Source organism: Urtica dioica, chromosome 5 (assembly GCF_054948205.1).
Source record: "Urtica dioica subsp. dioica isolate 48M chromosome 5, U.dioica_male_clone48M_v1_H2, whole genome shotgun sequence".
Classification (NCBI taxonomy): Eukaryota; Viridiplantae; Streptophyta; class Magnoliopsida; order Rosales; family Urticaceae; genus Urtica; species Urtica dioica.
This window is the reverse complement of record NC_142760.1, coordinates 42,946,463-42,972,746: the sequence shown is the minus strand read 5'-3', so window position 1 is coordinate 42,972,746 and position 26,284 is coordinate 42,946,463. Positions and strand designations below refer to the sequence as shown.

The 26,284-nt window shown below is 34.0% G+C and overlaps 2 protein-coding genes and 1 pseudogene across 2 annotated transcripts; all 3 read right to left on the bottom strand.

Annotated features, from left to right (window-relative positions):
* Positions 1-3,561: 3,561 nt before the first annotated feature.
* LOC149398763 (receptor like protein 27-like) lies at positions 3,562-5,557 on the bottom strand (annotated as a pseudogene).
* Position 5,558: 1 nt separating this feature from the next.
* LOC149398762 (receptor-like protein Cf-9) lies at positions 5,559-6,457 on the bottom strand (the record flags this gene model as incomplete). The annotated part of the gene is made up of 1 exon (XM_089614671.1): positions 5,559-6,457. A coding segment is annotated over exon 1 (819 nt), but the record flags the coding sequence as incomplete, so codon positions are not given.
* Positions 6,458-18,758: 12,301 nt separating this feature from the next.
* LOC149398761 (two-pore potassium channel 1-like) lies at positions 18,759-23,648 on the bottom strand. Its single transcript, XM_089616103.1, has 4 exons — positions 23,454-23,648; positions 21,337-21,911; positions 20,270-20,614; positions 18,759-19,299 (listed from the first exon to the last, which is right to left on the bottom strand). Exons 2-4 carry the CDS (start codon positions 21,894-21,896, stop codon positions 19,134-19,136), a joined length of 1,071 nt encoding a protein of 356 aa, XP_089472229.1. The 5' UTR covers positions 21,897-21,911; positions 23,454-23,648; the 3' UTR covers positions 18,759-19,133.
* Positions 23,649-26,284: the final 2,636 nt, after the last annotated feature.

Here is a 26,284-nt window from a genome sequence, read left to right as displayed (position 1 = left end):
TTGGGTCAACTTAATTTATCAATAATTTTAAAGCAATCCATAAAAGCTGTATATTAAATTGGACAATGTGTGAAGTTTTCAAATGTTGTGTGGACAGGTTCATATTTGCCATTAAATGTTAGTATCGATCGTATCATAACCTAGTAAACCAATTCGGTATGAATTACTCTAGGAAAAACGGGTTTAAATTTCAATGTTACTTGAACTTATACTTATGCAATAATAATATGCCGATTTACAATTTTTGAATAACATTTTTTTTTTATTTGGTTTTAAAAATTATGTTGAATGTCTGAAAATTTCGAATGCTTTTTTTTTTTTTTTTTTTTGTGGATGATCAAAATTTAAACTAACAATATGAGACCTATAATTAATTTATGTTTAGTCTACTCTAGATAGACTTGTTTGTGTTTACTTTTCAAATCCAGGAAAAAAAAAGACTAAGACTTAATGGAAGATTGTATTAACGTGTACTGAGTGTTCCATCAACAATGAATAAAAATGTTGGACCATTAATTTTAATGTTAGTCAACATAGACTTGCTTGTGTTTATTTTTCAAACCCATAAAAGACGGAAGACTTGATGGATGTATTGGCTGGCTAGTGAATTATCAGCAATTTCTATGTTAGTCAACACAGACTTGCTCGTGTTTACTTTTCATATCCGAAGAAGACTAAAAACTTGATGGAAAATTGTTTTGGCTGGTCAGTGAACGTTCAATTAGGATTAATATCGCTTGGACCACATCTTTAGTGGGTGTCCAGTGAATTTTTCAACAGGTAACAAAATTGATAATGGATTAGTTAACCTAATTGTTTTTTTTTCTCTTACTTCCACGAAACATTCTAATAAAATAAGATCTAAAGACCTAAAAATACAAGAGAGGAGAGGAACATCTTCTCATGCATGCTAAGCAAAACTCCATTTAAACATGGTTTTTGATATAGTGGTTAAAGCTTCAGTAATAACAATGAACGCAATAATGGTTATGTTCTTCAGCAAAATATTATTATAGAAAGATCTCGTCTTCCAAATTTATTGACTTGAGTTGACCTGTCAATGAGCAATGAAAACCGATAAATAAAAATCATTTTATTATTTAATTGCATAAAACATTACAAGTAGGGGCTTGTTCATTGCAACAAAATAGGAAAGATACAAGATTTTACAAGCTTTGGAGGGGCTTGTTCTCTCCCAATCCCAAGGAAACCATCCCAATTCTTTGCTCAATATTTGCATTCCTATTCCTTTCATTCACGTTTTATTTATACTAAGTAATTATTATATCTAACTATTAATTTTTAATTACCATGCTGCCTTTAAAGTCCTAAAATATAATTAATACCACAACAAATAAAAAGGTTGATATAATTTATTAAAAAAAAGGGTTGATATATATTACCCTTTCGATTAGGTAATACATAAAGTGAATCGTACAAGAAATACGTTAGGGAAAGCTATGATAACCGTTTCCTATTCCGAATCTGTTGAGATTTCTCTAATTACTCGAACAACTAATCTTTTCCATGTGTTTTTGAGAAGTGGTTAACCTCTCTTGTCGAATTTTAAATGCAATTATTATATAGCAATAATAGAGTTTATTATAGGGATAAATCTAAAAATATGACATCTTGGTAGTGTTTTTTCTCATTATTCAATATGAGCAATTTATTCTAAAACTATGACAAGTAATGTCATGAAAAACAGTTGTTTAATAACATTTTGTCATTAAAATATCGTTAATGTAGTTTTTCTTTATGACAATAGGTGAGATATGTACAAAAGGACATCAGGTGAAAATACAAATGTATCCTCTGAGTAATTTGGTCGAAATTCATTAATACAAATATATTAAATACTTGAAAAATTCGTAACGTTACCATTGGATTTTGTGAAATATCATCAAACCGTCGATTTTCTTTTTCATTCATAAAAAAAATGTAAATTAGTTAGGATTTATGCTTTTTGCATGGTAAAAATATAATGATAAAATTGGTTCAAGCATGGGATAGATATTTCACATCCTGATCACAGAGTCGGGGGTTAATTATTTGACACTGAAATTACAAGCACAAAAAGTTAATTTTGACCAAACTCGGGAATATATTTGTTAGATTCCTGGAAATAAATAAAAGATCCAATTCAACGTAGATACATTTTTTTAAGGGCTGACTAAACAACTAGTCAAAACAACACCCCTATTTTAAAATTATAGCTCAACTATTAACATATTTAGGAAAATAACCAATTTATCATGACAGCATTCTAATATTCCAATAGTACCCTTAGGTTAATATTATTAACTATCATAATAAATAATATCATCCATAACAAAAAAATTAGTAAATCTAATTAACAATAACAAAAACTACAGCAAATAATATTTGTTGTAACAAGAACGACAGTAAATCTTATTTACCGTAACAAGAACAATAGTAAATATTATTTACCATAACAAGAACAAAAGTAAATCTTTTTTACCGTAACAAGAACAAAAGTAAATCTTATTTATCATAACAAGAACAACAGTAAATCTTATTTACCATAATCGAAAAAGTATCAGAGTTGAGAATTAGTTAATCTAACAGTAAATACGATTTACTTATTATTTCTGTGAACAATCGAGGACAATAAATCTAACAGTAAAAGTATCAGAGATGAGGATTAGTTAATCTAACAGTAAATACGATTTACTTATTAGTTAATCTAACAGTAAATACGACAGTAAATCTTATTTCCAAAATCAGTTCATCAAGAAAAATGGACGGCTTCGATCAACTACCCGACCCGGTGGTTCTCCTGATCTTCAACTCCGTCTCCGACATCAAAACCCTCCTCCAACAGTAAATCTTATTTCCAAAATCAGTTCATCAAGAAAAATGGACGGCTTCGATCAACTCCCTAGCCCGATGGTTCTCCTGATCTTCAACTCCGTCTCCGACATCAAAACCCTTCTCCGATGCCGGGCCGTCTCTCGGCGCTTCAACGCCCTCGTGGACTGAGTGAGAGAGAGAGATGATGAGGTGGAGTCGGCGTGGCCGCGCGATTGGACTGAGTGAACTCTCGGACGAGCTTCGCGGCGATCAGAGAAGGCTTGAAAGGCTCGTGAGTGACTGATGGTTTGATTGGATAGACTCGTGAATGACTGATGGTTTGATTCGATATAGCCACGATCAGAGATTGAGGCCGAGAAGGGAAGTGAAAGATGTATCGGAGATTTGCTCGGCGTAGAGGCCGTACGGACACACAAGAGGGCTGTTCTGACCCTCCGGCAGAGCTCCGGCGATAGCTTTGAAGGTGAACGTGGTTCTGTGGCCGGACTGGTATGAGTGATCGTCGAAATCGGAGGAAGCCATGAAAATTTTGGAATCTTCTTCTCTGAAGAAATGAAAAATGGTTTTGGATTTGGTTTTTGGGAATTTGAGTTTGCGATTGAAACGTGTGAGAGAGAGAGAGAGAGAGAGAGAGAGAGAGAGTATTTTGAGGCAAAGGGTAATTCTGGGAATTTTATATAATTTGGGCTAGTTAAAATATGAACAGCCAGATATATAATATCAAAGAGGAAATTACCGAAAAGCACACCTTATTTAATATGCTTTATTATGTCCGCTAGACATTTGCAGTATGGTTGTCTAGCAATCCTTTTTTGAAGCCAAAAATCGAATCTTCTGGTGAACAACAGAGCGTACCCAATGGATACTCCGATTCCGAGACCTGCACCGTATCCAATAGTTGCAAACAGCTTCCACGTCAGTGTTTCATCGTCGCCATCGTCAACCTCTTCATTCTCATCCTCTTCGTCGCTACACGGCTTCGTCAATGGAAATCCACACAACCCCGGATTTCCACCGTACGAACTGTGCTGAACGTATCGAACTGTCCTCCTCGAGGTATTTCACCACCCAAGTTGTTGTTGGAGAGATTTAGAAAACCGAGCTGATATAGATTTGAGGCCAGTTGTTGCGGGATCTCTCCGGCGAGCTCGTTGAATGAGAGGTCTAACCATTCGAGATTACTCAAATCTCCCAACGAGGGTGGGATCGGACCGACGATGCTGTTGTTAGAGAAATTGAGGCCTTTGAGCGAATCGAGCTTCCCGATCGTTTTCGGAATCGCACCCGTGAATCCATTTCTTGAGAAATCAATCGTTGTGAATAAGGTTTGGATTTTCTCCAGCTCGATGTAGTTTCCTTTCATTGTCACCGCCACAGAGTCTTTATAATAGGCAGATCCCAAGTATTCCAATTTATTTGCATGCGCACCGATCATTGCCTTGAAATTCTCAAAATATTTTGCTGGCAAGACACCCACAAACATGTTGTCGGAGAGATCCATGATTCTCAAATTCTGAAAAGGAAAGCTTATCTTGGGATTCTTTATTGCACCGTGAAATCTGTTAGACCTCAATACAAGAACTCGTAGCTCTGGAAGAGACTCCAAGAACTGAGGAAAAACGCCATTGAGTTCGTTGTTTCCGACATCTAGAACTTCCAAAAGCTTGGAGTTAAGCAAAGATTGCGGCAGCGGGCCTTCCAATTTGTTAGACCTCAATACAAGAACTCGTAGCTCTGGAAGAGACTCCAAGAACTGAGGAAAAACGCCATTTAGTTCGTTGTTTCCGACATCTAGAACTTCCAAAAGCTTGGAGTGAAGCAAAGATCGCGGCAGCGGGCCTTCCAATTTGTTGCCGTTGAGGTTTAGCATTCTCAAAGAGCTTCCATTTGAAAACGCTGAAGGAACAATGCCATCAAACTTGTTCATTCTCAAATCCAAAACTGACAAAGAGTTGCTGAAATTTCCAAGGCACGGAAGGATATTGCCGTTGAAGCTGTTGTTTGACAGGTCGAGAACTTTGAGAGAATTGTGGTTGCAAATCAGAGATGATATTCCTCCACTCAATTGATTGTTGGATGCAAAAAATGCAAGTGTAGACTGAGGCAGAATCGGAAGATGGCCTTGAAGCCGATTAGATCGGAGGTCAATGTATGCGAAGCTATGATTCAGTGGAGGAACTGGGCTTATGTGTGTCAATGAGTTGTAAGAAAGATTCAGACTACTCCCATATGGATCTTTGGAGAGATTCCACAACCATGCGGGAATACTACCTTCAATTTTATTTTGGGAAAGGTCTAAATAGTCTAATCGCTCTAAGCTTTTCAGACTGTTTGGGAACTGAGAAATATTGCAAGAAGACAAAATCAAAGTTGAAAGAGTTTTTGACTTCAAGACACTAGTGTAGTTAGAATGGGGGATGGAAATAACAGATAAGCTATTAAAAGAAAGGTCCAGATGATAAAGTGTTCTAAGCTCTAAAAAATGTTCCAATATGACGACACCACTCAATTTATTGTTCCCTAGATACAAGGACTCTAGATTTGGAAGGGAATATAACCAAGTGGGTATTGTCCCATAAAGAAGGTTGTTGTTTAAACTTAAGGATTGTAAGTTCAATGGAAGAGGTCCCAAGAGTTGATGAGTTGAAGAGTCACATAGAAAAGCTTTTTTAGTTGATGAGTTGCTACAAAGATAGGGTAGCTGGCCTTCAAGTTTGTTGTGTGAATAATGTTGGAAAGGTTATATCTCTTTCTAATAATCTTATGTCGGAAAGCATCAATTCGGTGAGTTGACTGGTCCAATTTTGTTTAGGGAATGAAACATTGAGACTTGGGCTATCTACTAAATAGACAGCTGTAAGATTTGGCAGCTGAAAAATATGTTCTGGAAATCTCCCTTTGAATTGGTTGGAATAAAGACTAAGATATGTAAGAGAAGTTGAGAGGTTCATGAAAGAATTGGGTAAGACGTCAAACATGTTGACATTATATAAGAACAAGTATGTGAGAGAAGTTAGGTTCGTCAGGATTCGTTTCAAGCTACTTGTCTCGGCTCTTAACTCATAATATGGACTGTAAGAACTGATATAAAGGTTGAGCAAGTTAGACAAGTAAGCAAGTTCTGGAGGAATATGGCCACTGAAATTGGATTCTATAAGGATAAGATTAAGCAAGCTGGGAAACCTACCAAAGTTGGGTGAGATTGAAGATCCTTTGAAATCATTTCCAGCGATAGAGAGAGATCGGAGATGAGTGAGAGAGAAAAGGCTGCTGTTGGAGTCCATGACACCTTCTAGCCCGCTGAGGGAGAGACGAACGACGTGACCGGTCACATCGTCGCACGTGACTCCACTCCAATTGCAACAATCTTTGCTCATATTCCATGATTCAATATCGCTATAATCATCTGTGATAGGAAAAGAGTTTTTGAAAGTGAGCAAAGAAGTGTTATCATGAGGATGACAGAGTATTGGCGAAGAATTTGTTGAAAAAGGATTAAGGAAGAAGAGAAACAGAGGAATCACACACAAAACCCAACCCATTATCTGATCTGAGTAGTGATGAGATATTATTGTATGAGGTTTTATTTTATCACATTCGAAGATACAGCTTATATATAAGTTCGCCCAATAAATATCATTTAATTTTTTTTTTTTGGCATATTCGTAGTTCTAAGATACACTCGCAACGGATTACATCCACAATAAATTAGATAAATCGGGACCAGCGATAAAAATAACTTTCGTCTGGTCCGAGACTATAAAAAAAAGTGTTGTAATTGCAATCAATCCAGAGAATTACAAAAGCGGACTTTGTAACTTTTTAATTTTTATATAAACCACTGATATTACATACAACACTAGTGCTAATGTTAGTATATGCATGAAGAATTACCGTTCGTATTTAATATCGAGAACTGTTAGGCAAACTTAATTTATCAATAATGAAATATTATATTGGATGATTTTTTTTTCAAATTTTGTTTGGAAAGATTCATATTTGCCATTAAATGTTAGCATCGATGGGTATCATGACTTAAGTTAACCAATGCAGTATGAACTCTACCGAAAAACAGGTTTTAATGAAACCTGATCTTTCACTTTATGCAATAATAATACGCGTGTCTGTTACGTTATGACTTAATTTTGGATAAATTTAAAATGCTGACATACAATTTTAGATGCATTTTTAAATTTTAATGGAAATTAGACACAACTTGAGAATTTTTTCTATTCTAATTATTTTCTAAAATTAGGTTGAATGAAATTTTTCTCCGATGATCATAATTTAATCTAACATATTGAAACATATAATTAAATTAATCATCTAGTTTTTTTTTTAAATAAATATGTTATTACTAAGTAAATTTTAATATTTGTATATGTGTTTCTGAAATAAAATCATAGTAAAATAATACTTTTAAAGACCTTAATTATATGCGTCATTTTGAATCTCCATATATATACTATTGATAAAACTCCTCACAATCTACATTTTTTTTTTGCGTTGTAGATTTGTAACCAAAACTAAACTATAAAATTTGAATATAGCCAATGTTTGTAAACTTTTAGAAAAATAGTCAATGACAATTATATTTTACTTAAATATCCTTATATTAAACATGTTATAATTTACAAAAAAAAAATGTAAATAATTTAAAAATTTGACAATTAATGACAATTAATGTACCAATAGTGAACTCCGACGGAATTCTACAGTCGTAGACATGATTTTTCATCCAACACAATGGGTCTATTTTTGAAGCTCTTCTCGCTACGAATCCGTAGGATTTTGTAATCACTAAATTTCGAGTTCATATGAGAAAAATATGGATTTTTGAAGTTTTGATGAGAAAAAAAACTTTATGATAGAGAAAGTGACGAATCACTGTAGCAAAAAATAAAAAAATAAAAACTGGAAGGACAAAATATGAAATTTGACTGGCTTATTCAAGTGACACCTCATCTGTTTAGCTATTTTCCTAAAGTTTTCAAACGTTGGCTATATACCAAACGTGATGTTTGGAATGGGTTAATAAGTTATAATTTTTTTTTCTTTTATTGCTATATTGGGCTCATTTGATTTTTTATTTTTACAAAGGCCATTTAGTTGTATAAACATGTAATAGACATGAAAGAGAAGTATGAATAAATCAAACAAATAATAGATACAAAAATATGTTGCTAATGTAGGTCTATTTATTTTACATCTTAATTGTTATATATTTATGATTACTTTTTTTAATTGTATAATCAATTCTTATTTTTTTTTATACATAATAAAACTAGTTATCTGACATTATCGAGTTTTTTTTAAATCTATAAAATTATAAATCTATATTAATTTTAGCCCTCCTTGACATAATTCATGACTTGTTCCTGGTTGCTTGTGTTTACTTTTCAAATACATAAAGGAAAAAAAAAACACAAAAAACAAAAAGGCTAGACTTGATGGAAGATTGTATTGCTTGGCTGGTGAGTGTTCTTATCAGCATTGAATAAAAATGTTGGACCACAAAGACTTCTATTCAACCATGTATTGGTTGGCTAGTGAATGTACTATATCGGCAATTATGTAAAAATGTTGTTTCTTGATAATTGGTGTCATACCAGTTTTATAACTTGATAATGCCACCGGCAATATTTTCCGTAAATTACCTATAAGTTTAACTAAATTTATGTTAGTCAAGACATGCTTGCTTGTGTTTACTTTCCACATCCGAAAATGACTAAAAAAAACTTTAATGTGTTGATTACATGGAGATTAAAGACTTTATTCAGAATTAGACGTTTCAATACTTGCCCAACTAAGACCAACGACTTCATGGAAAATTGTATTGTCATGTCAGTTTCACAAGTTGATAGAAGAAATATAAATACAACATTGTTATGGTGTAAACTTGACTGGGTCTATAACCACAAAAAATGAGAAAGTATTTCCTTCCTTATATTTACAAAATAAAGATATCATGCGTGATTCAATATTGATTTATCATTAATATATCTATTGATCCACATAATAAAATGGACTTGTAGCAGCAATAATCTTGGAAACCTCATGGAAAATTGTTTTGCCTGGTTACTGAACGTTCAAAATTGTATTGTTCCACAATTTGATAGAAGAAGATGAAAAAACATCATGATTGTGTTATCTTGACCGGGTCTATGACCACAATAAATGAAGTAGTATTTCGTATTGTTTTTATTTACAAAATAAAGATATATCATGTGTGATTGAATATTATCATTAATACCACAACACAAAAGGCTACACACGTCAAATATAATTTACAACTGAGTAGAGCAAAGACCAAGTTTAGATTCTGAGCAAAATCAAAAGACTCTTTATTAGATCGTTTATTTCTTATTATTTCGATAAAGAATGTTAATGAATACAACTGACTTTAAACTATCAATCTTTGATTCATAAGTTAGTGCCCGTTAGGAATTCACCTGAAAAAAGTGAATGAGATCTATAAAAATATAAGTTACACACCTTATTGAAAATTGACTTCACATATATAGAACCACATGATAATTTTCAGCGGAATGTGATTTGCGTGATGACCATCGAGGTTATTATTATTATTATTATTATCATTATTATTATTATTATTATTATTATTATTATTATTATTATTATTATTATTATTATTATTATTATTATTATTATTATGTTTTGAAGAGGGCATTATTAGCCAATAATACAATAACAGATGTATACAAATATGAGAATCTATTATTATGCCTCATAAACACACTCCAAAATATAAACAGAATTCGATCTCGCGTTCTATCCGTAATTACCACTTGTCCCAAACAAGTTCAGGTCTTTCTCTCACGTTATTGTTATACCATTTCGATAGGACTCAAATATGGTCGAGTCATTAAGCTATAATAAGGAGAAAGAAAATATATTTTTTTGCGGGTTCAATTATTAAGGAATTAAAATAAATTGGCATTCGAGTCTTAAACTTCAGAAATTGTTCCTCACAATGTTTAGCATTTGTTTTGCTCCGCCTTTCAGTGTTTCCTCTGTTTATCTTGCGCTCGTTCGATTTTGTTTGTCAATTTTGGTGGGTTTTTTATTTTTATTTTGGAATAGATCTTAAGTTTAGGAAAGCTCATAGCAGTGCTAGAGGCGAATATGTCGATAATAGGACAAATTAAAATGGTGATTTGTGCCAAAATAAAATAGTTTCGATAATCAGGATGGAATGATATTTTGACGAGTGGGATCTTTAATTTCCAGATGTTGATCTATAAGGTTGCCTAGGAAGCTTCAGAATTTCGTCTGCTTCAAAGACAAGAATATCAAATTTATGTTCAATTGATCAATGATAAGACTTTGGAGTTATGAAATCAACACAACTGAAGTCAATTCGGTAAATTACATGTGATATGTGTAACTTTTCATGATGCGCTATTAAACATATCAATATAATATCATACATAAATGTTTCTGTGCTGTAAATAAAAGCAATATCTACATTATTGATGATCGTACATTCACTATCCACTAGCCAGCCAGTACAATTTTTCAAGTCTTTTAGTCTTTTTTTTTTTTTTCTGGGTTTGAAAATTCAACACAAGCAAGTCTATCTAGACTAACATGGAGAGATTAGATTGTTGATGTGACACTCTTTCATATTAGCCGAGGTTATCTTTTTTGAAGAATCTCGGTAAAAAATCGTATATAAACGTTACCGTTTTATATTATATCATTTTTTTTCGGGATATATCGCTGATTTTTTATTTTATTGCGATAAATTGACAAGTTATTTTAGGAAAAATATCGCCAAAATTAGGAGAATACCATTCATTCCATACCCACGCAGACCGACTTCCAGAGAGCAAAGCTTATACGATTTCGGTGATATCAAAGGTGAAATATTCTTCTCCATGCGAAATCGCCAGTCATAGGAGAGTTTTATACGCCATCGACGGTATTGGTTGATATATCGGCGTTGAACGTACGGTAAGTTCCAAAGTTAGGGTTTTGATTATTTTGAATTTGTTTTTACTTATTAGATTGATTCAACTCGAGTTTGTTGAAATTTTTTACATGGTTGAGATTAGGACTTGGTTATTTTTCATATCCCCAACTTTTTGTGAAGTACCGACAAGGTTTTACTTTTCCAGCGACCCATCATCGGTGGCCGTTCTTTTTCCGACAGAGTAAAAAAAAATTTAGAATGACGTGGATCGATTGAAATTGTGTATTGAACTTGATATTGTTAAATAGTGATTTAGAATATATGATTGTGTATTTGAAATTGTAATATTGAAATTGGGATTATTTTGTAGTATTTGAGAACTATTTTATGCTTTGTACTATCTATTTTAAGTTTATTTCTTGTCATGAACTCTGTAGTATTTGATTTTGTATTTTCATAATTTGGATTTGATAACATATATATATATATATATATATATATATATATATATATATATATATATATATATATATTGGGTTGTTTAAAAATATCTATTTTTATAGGATTTTTGTCGATATATCCATCGGTAGTCGAAATATCATCGATAGTTAGTATTGAAATTGTTACAGAATATTCGAAGATATATCTGTCGATACTCGTCATATCCGTAAAATCAAATCTCGATATGGTATCGACATCGGTATCGTTATTTGAATAATGATATCGGCAAATGCATGGTTGACTAGAAGTCTCTGTGCACACTTAATGATGTGGTCCAACATTTTTACATAATTGCTGATAGAACTCTTATACAAATTTCCGATGACTCTTGAGTCTTTTTTTTTTTTTTTTTTTTTGTCTGAATTTGAAAAGTAAACACAAGCAAGTCTATACCAGACTAACATCTCAATTAAGTTATAGGTCCCACCTTGTTGAATTAAATTTTGACCATCAGAACAGGAAAGAAAAAAAATTGGACATTCAACTTTATTTTAAAAAATGATTATTGAAAACATAATTAATTGTGTCAAAATTCCATTAAAATTTCAAAACTCAAATTTGTAAATTAGGACTTCCAATTTCTCCAAAATTCAGCCTTATTGTTTAAGAGACACGCGGATTATTATTGCCATAAATATGAATTTGTCCACGCAAAATTTGATCTTATTCTTAACACATTGTCCTTTATACTTGCCAGTTTAATATTCAGCTTATGTGGATTATTTCTAGCATATTGAGACATCTAGTTTTGGCCTAACTTTTCTCCAAATTAAATACGAATTGTAATTCTTCAAGCATTTTGTTGACAGATAAAATTAGTACAACAATTGTCTCACAAAGAGCACTTGGTTCTGAGAACGCAATCTCGAGAAGTCCGAGTCTTTAGGCAGGATTATCTCTAAATACAGACGAATCTAGTAAAATAGAGATAGTAAACGAGGGTATTGAACGATAGGTGAAGTTTGTGGTGAGTGCTTGTGTATGCATAAAATATATGTCATCATTTCCACAGCGAACTCCTCCTCTATTTATAGGGGTCTTTTGGTCAAGTACGTGGGGCAATCAGTCTCACGTTCTCAATGGTTTAAAGAGTAACCGTTCTCAGGACGTGCGTAATGGGAGGGAGTTCCTCGTGCACTCGGCATATAACCGTTGAGGTGTGTGTTTTGCGTTAATTTTAATTTATTTACACGTGTTTGTTTTGTTTTGACTAGTCTTTGACTTACCATCTTCTATTCTCTCTGAAGTTCTGCCTGATAGGGTTCGTTCTTGACTTATGAATGAGTTGTTCATTAACCTTCACGAGTCATCGGGCCTATTTGACTCGGGCTCATTGTTGGATTCCTCTTGTTCTCAGTCCTTCCGACCTCATGCTCAGACTTACGCAATTTATATGAGTAACAACAGCCTTCCAATTTCTTAGAATTTTAGTAAAAATGGTAAGAACTATATGGTATGATGTTCAATTCAATTATACCTCGAACATATTTACTATTTTCTTCCCGATATGTTCCGAGTATGATTTGCTCGACCCTTTGTGGTTGCGATAGCGACACGGCGTCGTTTAGTTTATTTTTTATTTTGAATCATCCTGACCTTTCGTCTCTACCGCCGGATCAACGCTTATTTCGTCTTTTGGTCTTCTCGGTCACATATTTTATGAATTTCGATATTTATCCTTGCCTACTTCCATGGCAAAATGACGACATGTACGGAAATTAAAAATAACGGCTAAACCTTCTTAAAATAAAAATAAAATGAGATATCCTTGCCTACTTCCATGTTACCCGGCCTAAAAAAACTAGTACTTCCATGGAATTTCATAAAATAAAATAAAAAATTCCATACCTCAGAATGAACATTGAGTACCTCCGCATTAGAGTGTAAGCAATGATTTGAATCTCGGGCCGCCTCGACTTGGGTCATAGTAAACGAGCTCATTCCTCGGAAAGGTCGTGCGTGATTCACCAACACATCGATTTTCGTGATAGGCTCAAGATTCCAATCCGTACGTGTTGATGCTTTCGTGTTTGTAGACCCAATAGAGAGCTACGTCGAAGAAAGCCTGACCGCTCTCAAATCCGGCAGAGAGTACAACATCACAACCTTGTAACGACCCGTGTTTCAGAGTTGCAAACCGCGATCGGCGAGTCGAAATCTGACATTATATTATCTTCATCACATGACAATAAAATTAGCTTCACATTACTTTTCTCCTATTATTTTTATTCCGTCTCTCTCTTTCTCTCTATCCTTTTATAAATATTTCCAGTCCATATAACTCAATATTCCACATTTGGAATCAGTTTGATATGAAATCACACCATTTTCGTGGATTTTGACAACCAGAATTCTTTTATTTTTATACTCAAATCACGATGCAAAATTTCACACTAAAAATTCCTTCAAAAAACAAAAATTCACACTATAAAAATATTATTCTCTATCATTATATTATTAAAATTAAACCATATATTTATTAATCTATGTTTTAATAAATCATTATAATTCCTAAATATCAATTTATTGGTTAGAAATTCTATATTTCTTGTATGATAATATTTAACAAAATTAAAATGTGCAAAATTGAAAAATCATACAATCCACTGTGAAATCAGCAACGGTGACGCGAAAACAAGCAGAGCAAGCCTGAAAATCTTTAAACTGAAAACTGAAAATCGGACAAACCATTTACAAGTGAAAACCCAAGAGCTAGCACGTAAAAGAAGGGCCTAACTTTTTTATAATAAAATAAAAACTAACTTCAGACATGTAAGTGTACTAATATATAGAGACCAACAGTTCAATATTCAACTTTGTCCACCCAAAAAACATGATATTTAGGATTTGTAAATAATCAGCTTAGCTATTGAGACCTAACAGAGACTTAAAATAAAGGAACAATGTGTACTGTGTCACCAAAGAAGTATAATAGTCAAATAAAGCCATTGAAGACAATGCAATGGATATCATTGATACTCAGCTGAAGAAGTGGGCTTAGTCAAAAGGCCCAAATTTAAGAACTTTTAGAGCTCATGATCAGATTTGGGCTAAGCCCATTCAATGTTTGATTGGATCATCAGAATGTTATAACTTCTATAGGAGAAATTCCACAAATATCTTATTTGAAGATGTTAATGCTTAAAACATTTTTTTATTTAACTATGGTTTTTTTTTTAAATATTAGTATTTTCAAAGCCTTTGATAAATACTTCATTTTTTGAATGAAATTGTATAAGCGAAAAAAAAAAATTATAAGTCAAATGTAACAGGTAAACAAGAAAAAATACTATAATTTTTGTAATAAAAGATAAAAAAAAATACTGTAACTCGATATTTTTTTTTTACCAAATTTTGAAAACAATGGGTGTTTTAACATCTATATCACTTCAACCACATCTATAATGGGTGTTTAGTGAATTTTAAAACTGGTAACAAAATGATAATTTAAGACTAACTGATAGGAGAAGATTAAAAAAAGAAAAACTATATAGTCAGCTAGTCTCTTCGAGTTCTAAGTCCGATTAGAGAAAAAGGATTATGATGTTTTTTTTTTTTTTTTGTATGTTTAATTTTAATTTTTGTAGTTTGTAATTTTTAAGTTAACAAAGCTACTTTGCGTTTTTTTTTTTTTTTTCTGCTGTATATGATCTTTGAGCAGAAGAATAATGAATGGTATTTTATGACATTTCTAGACGTTTTATTTTTCTTCGTTAGATAATAGAATAATGATGATATGATATTCATATTTTATGACACATTCGAATTCTATTTATGAACAATTGATGTAAAATTAATTTTTTATAATTAATCAATACATATATTAAAAAAAATTAATCAATAAATATATATGTATATATTGACAGTTGAAAGTTTTTTTTTCTTTTTTTTGAAAAAGAAAGTTGAATCTGAATTATTTTTTACGGGTTATAAAATTCGTATATATTAAATGATACACGTGGCATTTCCATTATAATGGAATCACCTGTCTAAGCCACATAGAGTGGTACGTGTAATGTAATGCCATGTCGTCTTAATTAGCCTTGCAAAAAAAAAAATTGAACTTTTAGCATAATAAATAAAATTATTCATATTAATTTTAAGAAAATTAGACGAATTAGCCAAAATCAAACGTTGAGATTGCATATTAGCCAACGTTTAAATTTTTTTAAAAAAATAGCCAAAATTGATGATGTGGCATCTTAGCCCATTTTTTTTTTTGTCGAAAATGACCTTGCTGAGAATATAACGTGTTATTTTTATAATTATACAAAAATAGAAAGTCAAATGTGTTTGATTTCGTGATTAATAGCAATAAATTTATTCTCAATTACAATTTGAATTTGATTACGTGATCGATCTCTTTCTCAACCCTATCACTGGTCTTCTTCTTCGCGTTGGAGATCCAAGCTCGACGGTCATCTCTTCCGACGATGCCCAACAGCCCAGCTTAGCCCAACTCTCAGCTCTCTTCCAAGAGCTAGTCTCGCGATCATCCGATTCAAAATTCTTAATAACCAGCGAAGGTGACGAAGAAGAAGAACACACCGCCATCTCCGGCGTGTTCCAGTGCAGAGAATACATCTTTGCCGAGCGGTGTCGAAGCTGCGTGACTAAGCTCGCGGAGCGGAGTCCGCTCGGATCCAGATCCGGTGATGCTACCTACGATACGAGCCGGGCGACGGAGGGATCTTCTCCGGCGAGAAGTTCTCCTCCTCCTCTACTTCGGGCGAGATTCTCTACACGACTTGCAGAGAGAGCGCCGCGGCGGCCGGATTAGGGTTAGGGTTCGGATTGGAGCCGATGAGAGAAGCGACGTCGGCGGCGGTGGAGGAGGAGATCTCCGGCGGCGGAGGGTTCAAGAAGACAGTGTATGAGTCGGTGACGGCGGCGGCGCAGTGCGAGTGCGGGGAATGCGTGAGTGAGGCAGCGCGGATCGCGGAGGAACATGTCCTCTTGATACGTGTAAGTATCCTCAAGGCGTTCCCACCAACTTGTATCCATGTAAGTATTTCTCTTGTTGGTTTGTGTTAATTTTGTGTTGATTTCTGTTAATTTGTGTTGATACGTGTTGATTTCTGTTAATATGTGTTGATACATGTTGATTTCTCTTGTACGAATTCGTCGACCAAGCTCAGTTTACCTATTTAATTTGATTGCAACCTAAATTAGATGTTAAATTAGAGCTTTGATTGAAGATTTTTCACTCATTGATTCATGTATGGAACGATTTCAATCCTGTTAATTAACGTTAATATTTGTTAATTGATGTTATGTAGGTTTTTGAACGATTTCAATCTTGTTAATTAACGTTAATATCTGTTAATTAACGTCAATATCTGTTAATTGCTGTTAATTGACTTTGTTTCTGAATCTTTTCTCGTGCGGTGTAGGTTTGGTTGCGTGTTGAAAGATAAGCATTTATCACGGTTGGATTTGTTAGATATGCATTTATCACGGTGGATCTGTTTTAGTTGGCATTTATTCATGCGATTCCAATTTTATTTCTTTCTTTTTTGGACGCGGGAATCATCCAAATATTTTGATTTGATATTATTTAAATGAAGGGAAAATTTGTATTTTTTTTACTGTTAATGTGGTATATTGGCTACACATTAAAAATAAACCAAAAGTTGACTATTTTGACAATTACAACGTTTGACTTTGCTATTTTGCTCGGGCTCCCTTAATTTTATTATATTATCAGTTAATCAAAGCTTTCTAAACTAGTTACTAGTAGTCTAGTACTACTACCACGTGAGACCTATAAGATTTAAGCATCGGTAGACATTGCAATTTTTTATTCATCAGGAATTTCTCTTATTATTATTTTTTTATGCTACGATAATATTTAGGGATGGCAAAATTTCGTGTTCGTGTCGTAATCGTGTCGTGTTAATCGTGTTTGCATAAATAATTGCTAGAACCAAATCCGATAATTTATTAATCGTGTTTGATATCTAGATCCAAATCCGACCGTTTATTTTTTTTACAGATCCATAACCGTTTAAATTAAACCGTTTAATAGTCGTGTTAAATGGGTATTTAATCGTGTTTTAACCGTGTTTAGACATTCGGACTCAATTAATTGCGATATAATTATAAAAAACGTAACAGTCATAAGATCAGAATTGTCCTCTTTCTTTTTGTACTAACTTCCGATACATCGACATTGTTTGTTCAACTGATTTAGAATCACAATCCTTTATAGCCTTTAAAAAAATAAAAATTAAAACACTTACACAAAAAACAAACACACTTTAAACTCAAGCCAAAATTAGAAGTCCAACAATGCCCAAGACCAGAAGTTCAACAATACCGAAAATCAAAGTTCAACAAGTACATAATCAATACCCAAATTCACATTCACATATTCAACAAATACACTACGAGTGACTCTCTAACCAATACTCATACGATTTAAAGAAATTGAATATGATACGTTATAATGAGACTATAGTTATTGTGATTGTTAATTATAAATTTATGATTTTTCAATATGAATTTAATTGAATTGAAATCAAACAAAATTGAATAGGATACGTTATTATGAGACAATAGTTATTGTGATTGTGAATTGAATTGACTTAAAATCACATAAAATTGAATATGATACGTTATTATGAGATGATAGTTATTATGATTGTAAATTGTAATTGTTCGATATGAATTGAATTGAATTGAAATAAAATAAAATTGAATGTGATACGGCATTATGAGACTACATTTATTGTGACTGTCAATTTCAAATTGTTATTTTTCAATATGAATTTAATTGAAATCCAATAAAATTGAATATGATACGTTATTATGAGATGATATTTATTATGATTGTGAATGAAAATTGTTTGATATGAATTGAAAAATTGAATATGATACGTTATTATGAGACTATAGTAATTGTGATTGTTCAAAATGAATTGAGATTCTTATTGCTCCCGTTAAGTCAATTGGTATACTATTGACTATATGTTATCATACGTGAAATGATATTTATACGAATATACTTTATTTATTACATCATGTTTTCTAATATCAATTTTATGTTTATAATTATAATTTTATGTTTATATTTATAATTTTACATATATAATATTAATCGTGTTTAAATGGATCGTAATCGTGTTATTACTCGTAATCGTGTTAATTGGATCATATTCGTTCAATGAATATAACCACACACACTACACAACCAGTTTCTCAATCTGCCAATCTTGCACGTCAAAGAACCCTAATGGTGTGAATGAATGCGTCAAAGACTACCAAAGGATAAAAGGTTTCTTTTATAGTGGTCAACAACTATGATAGTCAAAATAAGGTTTCCATACCCATTAACGCAGAGCAAATATTCGTAGGTCTTACGCCTTTACCAAATATATAGATTTTGCGCACAGTGACCATTCCAGAGTATATTGCAAGATATTTTGTCACGACAAACTTGCCACTCTCCAGGAACACCTAACAAGTCGCATATTATCTACTCTAATTCTAAATTATAATGTTCACCTTTATGATTGCAAAACAATTTTCTCCTTTTTTTTTTCTTTCCAATACATCATCTCTCACATTGAACACTTAACAATACACCATCATTTACATTGAAAATTTAAGCGCACTGAATAATCTTCAAATGCTTTCTATGTTCACCTCACATGCACGAGACCTTACTGGCTAGAATATGCCAATGAGGTACTACCACACAACCGATTTTAAATTACTTTTGTAATTTTGATTATTAGTATATCACACAATAGGCACATAACAGTTTTCTCTTACAAAACCAATACCCTGTACACAGTGATACAAAGATCGATCGTAACAAGCGCTCAATAAAAAAAAAAAAAAAAAAAAAAAAAAAAAATCATGTTGGATCATTTTGAGTCGATTGTGCAAGGAAAATATCAGACGGTGATAAAGTCCCTGACTGATCAACATCAAGATCTTCAAACTCTTCCATTACAAGGGTTATATCTTCTTGTGTGATCTTTCCCATTTCTTTCATTTTGTACAAGACAAACTCGGCAGCACTGTAATGGCAACAAAAATCAAGTGAATAAAACGACACTCCAACGGAAGAAAAATAAAAATAAAGAGACCATAAATATTCTGCTTATTTTTTTCTTTTAATTGTTGATGGTAGCAATTGGAATGAGTAAGAATTACTTTTAACACTAACATCTAGACTGCTTTAGATATCTTTAAAAAAAAAAGAGACTGCTTTAGATATCTTAAAAAAAAAAAGACTGCTTTAGATATAATTAAAACCTTGTAACTATTTAATTAAACCAACTAAATACAGACACAGCGAATCCGGAGACATGCGAGGTCCAAGTGAAATGAAATTTATTGGGACACCATGAATCGAATGGGACATGAGTACATGTTTTTTTGAAGGCAAAAGATAAAATGTGTAAATTTTTCAAAAACAACATTTCTACAAGTATTTTAACCAATTGTAAGAATTCCTGTGCAAAAAATTACATGTGCAAATGCACTCACTAAATAACAAGATACGATTTCTTTTTAAAGATTACATTTTTTGGTTTCTTTTACGCTCAAAAGACTCGGATTCAGATTCAACCCCGACACCATAACTACAATAAAATTCCACTAAATCTACTAAACAAAAAATGAAAAAAAAACCATTATTTTGGAAAACGAGTCCTTCTATTCGGGGATTACTGTTTGATTGCGCTTCCCTCGGATCAGCTTTCGTTACGGAGAAAAAAAACTAAAATAAAATCTAGCCATAATATTTGTATACTACGTTAACCTCGTATTTTAAATAACAATTTATGTTAAACCTCGTATTCTTCTAAATAACAATTAGTTTTTGTTTACTATTCAGATTTTAAGATATTTCTTAGGTATGAAAAAAACTACAAAACTAAATTAGTTCAGAGACCATAACTAGAAAATACTTTGAACGTACACTATTTAGCGCAACTTTAATAATGAATAAATATACAAATAAAAAAAAAGAGATTGAGCACTTACCCAACTTTCCCATCATCATCGAGATCGGCCGCTTCCAAGTCCATATTGGTGACTCTCCGCGTCAGAACCCACTGCACGAGTCTGCGCTGGCGATTCTCCGTGCTGAGCTCCACGGCGTAGAGGAAGACCTGCGCGAGAGTGGTGGTGCCGAGAAGAATCCAGGCCACGGCGAAAACCCGGCCCCACTTCGTCGAGAAGCTCTTGTCGCCGTAGCCCAGCGTCGTTATGGTGGAGCACACGCAGTAGATCGCGTCCACGACGCTCATCTCCTCGACGGCGCACAAGAAGACCGTCCCCACCACCACGATCAAGAGGAGCGCCGCGCACGCCAGCACACACTTGTACCTGCGGGGCGGAGCCAGAAACTAAATTTACGGGGGGCCTAAATGCAAAAAAATAAAAATAAAAAAAAAACTAAATGAAAAAACAGATTCAAAATAAGCTTTTGATATAATTTTGTAACCGTGGTTCCTAGCATAGTCTGGTTGGTAATTCCACACTACCTCTAAAGTGGAGGTCGTGGGTTCAATCACTACTGATTAAGTGTTACTAAATTAATGAATAACTAATTAGAAAAATAGTTACTAATTTATTATTGACAAAAAAATTAAAGAGAGTTGGACATAAATATTAGTATTTTGGATATTATTTTAATTTTTTTTTTAGGCCAAAATAAATAAAATTGTTTTGTTTTTTTTCACATGTTACCAAACTAGTAAACTTGTCACAAAATCTCGTAAGCTTGTCACAACGCAAAATCCCCTTTTTTCTTTTGAAAATCCAGTATTTTAAGAAAAATTTAGTGATAAATATGTCAAATATATATATTTTTTTTTTGTTTCGGTAAAATACTCCGAAATGGTGAAAGACTCGTAAACTTGTCACAAAATCCCGTTTTTTTGTGAGAGGTTTAGACGTTTCAAAAAACAATCTTTCATTTTTTTGTTCTTTTGGTAAAAATCATCACAAATGCTGATATATCCATGTCTAATTCCCAAAAATAAAATAGAAAAACTTAAAAAAAAAAAAAAAAAAACAGAGGTAGGTTTCCCCGCCCCTGCTCGTACCTCGCCCGGTTGATCTCGGCCTCTCGGAGTATCTCAGCCTGGCCGACTCGCTGCCCCATGTGGAGCGCCCGGACGAGGAAGATCTCTTGCTTCTCGACCAAGTAATCCGCGGCGCCGCTCAACGCGAACCCCACGACGGTCATCCCGACGAAAACGAACGCGCACGCCAACAGCTTCGCGACGGTCGTGCTCGGGACGAGGTCTCCGTACCCGACGGTGGTCATCGTCACGACGCAGAAGTAGACAGCGTCGAGGGCCCCGCCGGTCGACTTTCCGGCGAGCTGGTCTCGGGCCGCGTAGAAGCACATCGTCCCCGCCCCGAGGTAGAGCGCGAGGAGCGCCGAGGCCTTGCACAGGTTCGGGTGGATTGTCCCGAACAGCGCTCCGTCGGGGCGGGTCGGCTGGGTCGGGTCGGGTTTCAGGGTCGCGAAGTTCTCGATCGGGACGCTCTTGCACCGACGGAACGCTTTCCTCTTCTTCGCCGTGTCTATTCTCTCCGGCGGGGCGTTTAGGGATAGTAGTAACGGTTGTTTCTCTCCTCTCTCTTCGTCGCTCGCCATTTCTTTTGATAAACCCTAGAGCAATGTATATAGTCATATGAAACGTTAGAAATTTTGAAATAGCCAACGTTTCGTTAATTTTTTTGTAAATAGTCACGTCAATCTATTTACGCTACCAAAATAACAAAAAACGCTGAGCAAATTTCTAATAAATATGACTTGATTAAATATTTACAATTTTTTGGCTATTTACGAAAAATTTACAAAACGTTGGCTAAAATGCAAACGCTTATGTTTCTGTGGCTTATATCGCTAAATTTTTGTAAATTTAAGTAAAAAAAAAAAATCAAATTATCTAGGGAAAATTTAAGGTATCAAAAAATTACATTCCATTAAATTGGTGATTCTTTGGGTTCATTGATTTCGAGTATAATCTTATTATTATGTTAGAGCATATTTAGATCTAATATTATGTTGAGCATATATTGGCCGTTCTCGCATCGCCGGAAAGCTTTCCTCTTTACCATGTCTCTTTTCGCCGGAGCGTTTAGGGCTAGCAATGGTTGTTTATCTCCTCTCTATTGGTCGCATGCCATATTTTTTTTTTTTTTATATATAAAATTTTAATGGGCCCTAATCCAATGTTAAGCCAGCTCAAATTCAATTGGATAGTGATGCTTCATAATAAGGGAACAATGTGTGACTAAATTTATGTCACTAAAAAAAAAATCAGATTAAGGTATCACAAAATTTAGGGCTAGTAACGGTTGTTTCTCTCCCATATCGTCGTTGCTCGCCATTTTTTAAAAATAGGCCCTAGAGCAATGCTAAGTCAACTCAAATTCAATTGGAAAACTACAATGGTGATGTTTCATAACAATGTATAGTCATAAATTTTAAGTCACAAAAAGAAAAAAAAAATATCTATTGAAATTTAAGGTATCACAAAATTCCGTTCCTTTAAAATGGCTATTTTTGGGGCTCATTGATTTTAAGTATTATAATCATATTATCTTAAAATGGGCGTTCGTTTGAGCATATCTAGCTCTAATATTATGTTTTTCACTCAAAACCAAACGAAGTGGCAAGCAGAAGAGTGAATTACAAGATTCATTGATCTTAGTCAGAGTTCAAGTCAACTTTGAGGGTTAAGTGACAAAATCGACTTGTAAGTTAATCTAATTTTTTGTTAATAGATTTCATGATCAAAGATCCTAATCACCACGGAAATGTTTTAAAACTTATGTCACTTATACAGATAATTTTTATCAATAACAATTAATAAAATATTGAGTTAACAACAAAAAAAAAAGGATGTTTTATATGAGAAAAAAGCAAATTAGTGTCACTGTCACGAAATACCAGTTTCATTATTCAAATCAATTTTTCTAATTCATTTTTCTATATTCAACAAGAAAAAAAAAATCAAAATAAGAAGCTAACTAAACTAATTGGATCTAATTCATATATTCAACAAGATTAGATGTACGAAAAAAAAAACGCTTGCATTAGAAATCGAAGCTCTCATTCATAGCTACAAATCTATTAAAATTTGATTCAAGAGTGAGAAATTTGACTAGCCTGAGATAGAAAGAGGGGATAGGAGAGAAAACTTACCTCTAAAAGCTTTTCTGTTTGGAGAGAGAGAGAGAGAAATACTTTCCGAGAAAATCCAGAAAGATCTTCGAGTTCTTCTCACAGCGCAAAATTCCAAAATAATAAAGAATTATTTGAAAAATTGAATGCTTGAAGTTGATGACTCTGCGAATACGAATCGATACACGCCATAGATCTTGTGTACTGCTGTGGAAATTAATTTAGTAAATCCTTTAAATAATTAAAGCTAAAAGTCAGAATATCGTTTTATCCAGAACTCGATGTGACAGCCACGTGGCACACACGTTGAGGTAGAGTGTGAAACGACTCGGCGTACGCGTCAATCACGCGAAAGAGGGAGGGATGATAATAAAACGGCGTCGTTGAGTGGTAAAAACGATGTCGTTTGTTTCTATTTTTACGACCGTATATACTATAAAGTGGATCGTTTACGAAATTGGTTGAGCTGGAGGAGAAAAATGGCGGGAAAGTATCGGAGGCGAAACTCGAGCCCTAGCGATTTGCTTAAGAGAATCAGAGGTCAGATTTTGAAGGTTTTTTTTTTTTTTTTGATCGATTCGATTTTCGATTGGTTTTGACTCTCTTTCCATCAGATTTCACTCTAGCTGTGGTGGAAGATCTCGGCAATGGACGATCTCCTGTGCTTTCCATCGATCGGTTCAGCAATTACTGTTCAAAATCCAATGATTCATGGTTTGATTTTTTTTTCCCTTCCGGCTCAATGTTATTTCTGTTTCGCTCGCGCTCTAGTTCGTGTAAATTGTTTTTTTTTTCTTCTCTTGGTCGAGAATTAATAACCGTTTGAGGAAATGGAGATCCTGAATTTAATTTATGCAGTTTCTTTGCTTAGAATTCATGATAATTGAAATTGAACTGATTTACAAGGTGTAATCTGGAATATAGGAACGATAAGCGCAGAGTCGGCCTCCTCTGAGGACAGCCACGGCCGAGTGGGAAGCGAGATTTTCGTGATAGGCTCTTCGGGAGAGCGGTAGCGAAACTGCTCCGAGCCCAAATCGAAAGAAACCATGACAACCTCCATGTTATAAAACTATGTGATGTGAATTCGTCGGAGAAATTCGTCGGAGTTCAAATTAGAGCGGACCGTCTATCGGAAGGTTCGGATATAGACGAAGTTTTCGTGCTCGAAACCTTCGAATTAGGATGGATCGAATGATGCCACGATGAGTTGCGGAATTCCCGTTGATAAATCAGACGAACGCCACAAGAATTTCGAGCACAAATTCTTGATAAGTTCTAGAGCTAAGAGAATACCTCTCAAATCACACAAACACACTCAATGTTATATATATTTCTGGATCCAAAACAAAGACCAATACAACCACTATATATAGTGTCTTCTAAGAAAATAAAACTGACCTCAATTCAAGGGTTTAAGACCAGGAATTGATTACAAAAACATAACTCCTAATTATAACATCCAAAAAAAAAAACAACCAGACTCCACACGTAAAAGACACAAATAAAGACAAAATAAATATGGGAGTTACAACTCTCTATACTCAACAACAAGACTCCAAACGTTTTTTTAAAAAACCCAATAAAGACAAAATAAAAAACACCCCATAAAGATGTCCTCATCATTCCCTCCGGGTTGAGAAGGATTTGCCCTCAAATCAAATTGTCTTTTCCTTTATTTATTTATTTTTGTTATTATTACCTCACTTTCTTGGCACATTTGTTGTTGGTCTTTGAAAATTTCTTTTGGAGAAAGTGGTGACAAAGTGATGTCGCGGTGGTTATGGCGGAAAGTGTACTTGTTGGTGAAGCCGTTGTGAGATACCTTCCGGTCGAATTGCCATGGCCGTCCGAGTAGTAAATGTACGGCCTTCATTGGACCACGTCGCAAAAAACCTTGTCTTCATATATTCCGATTTTAAATGGAACGACAACTTGTTGAACAACTTTCACACCTCCATTATCGTTGAGCCAATGGAGCTTGTATGGTCGTGGGTGGTTGGTCATCGATAAATCAAGCTTGTCGACCAAGGTAGTACTAGCCACGTTGGTACAACTACCACCATCAATGATCAAACTACATACCTTGTCCTTGATGAAGCACCGTGTTTGGAAGATTGTTTTTCGTTGAGCGTCATCATCTTCCTTAGCGAGCACACTTAAGGACCGACGATTCACAAGTGTGAGACTTTTTGGGATGTCATTGGCCGGATCTTCTTCGTTCTCTTCTTGTTCTTCCGTCGACTCTTCATCGGTGGCGTACTCTCCATTTTCCGTCAAGATCATGGTGCGCTTGTTTGGACATTGGCTAGCGATGTGCCCTCGACCTTGGCATTTGAAGCACCTTATGTCACTATTTCTTGACATGTTGATGCCGGTCTTGTCTTGAACATCATGAGTGAGTGGCGTGGGCGATGGTGGAACCACTATTTTGGAGGAGCTTGATCCTTTATCTTCTCGTTGTTGGTAGGGCGTCTTCCAAGGAGTCTTTTCGGCGGTCTTGAAGGATCGATTGCTTCCTCTTCTTAATTGTTTCTCGATGGTATTTGCCATGTGTTTCAAAAAAAACTTTGATATTCGTCCAAATTAGATGTAGTGCTAGAAAACCGATAATCCTTGTGTTTCAAAAAAAAAAAAAAACGGATAATCCTTACCGTAAAAAATAATCCTCGCCGTTGAAGTTTGAAAGTTATATACAATGATGCAATATATAATACAAGATTGAAAATAATAAAAAAAAAATATTACGTGTTTATAATTATAGTCTTAAGAGAATTAATTGGCTATTAGTTCATGTGTAAGCATGCTAGGCAACGCATAGTTAATGCTTCAGTCTTTGGCACAAACTATTG

Bases quoted from the DNA above. Each gene is read 5' to 3' on its own strand.
- LOC149398761 (XM_089616103.1), bottom strand. From the start codon at position 21,896: ATGGCGAGCGACGAAGAGAGAGGAGAGAAACAACCGTTACTACTATCC. The intron at 20,615-21,336 runs GTACGAGCAGGG...TCCGCCCCGCAG, and splicing joins GCCGAGATCAACCGGGCGAG to GTACAAGTGTGTGCTGGCGT. The intron at 19,300-20,269 runs GTAAGTGCTCAA...TTGCCATTACAG, and splicing joins GATGATGATGGGAAAGTTGG to TGCTGCCGAGTTTGTCTTGT.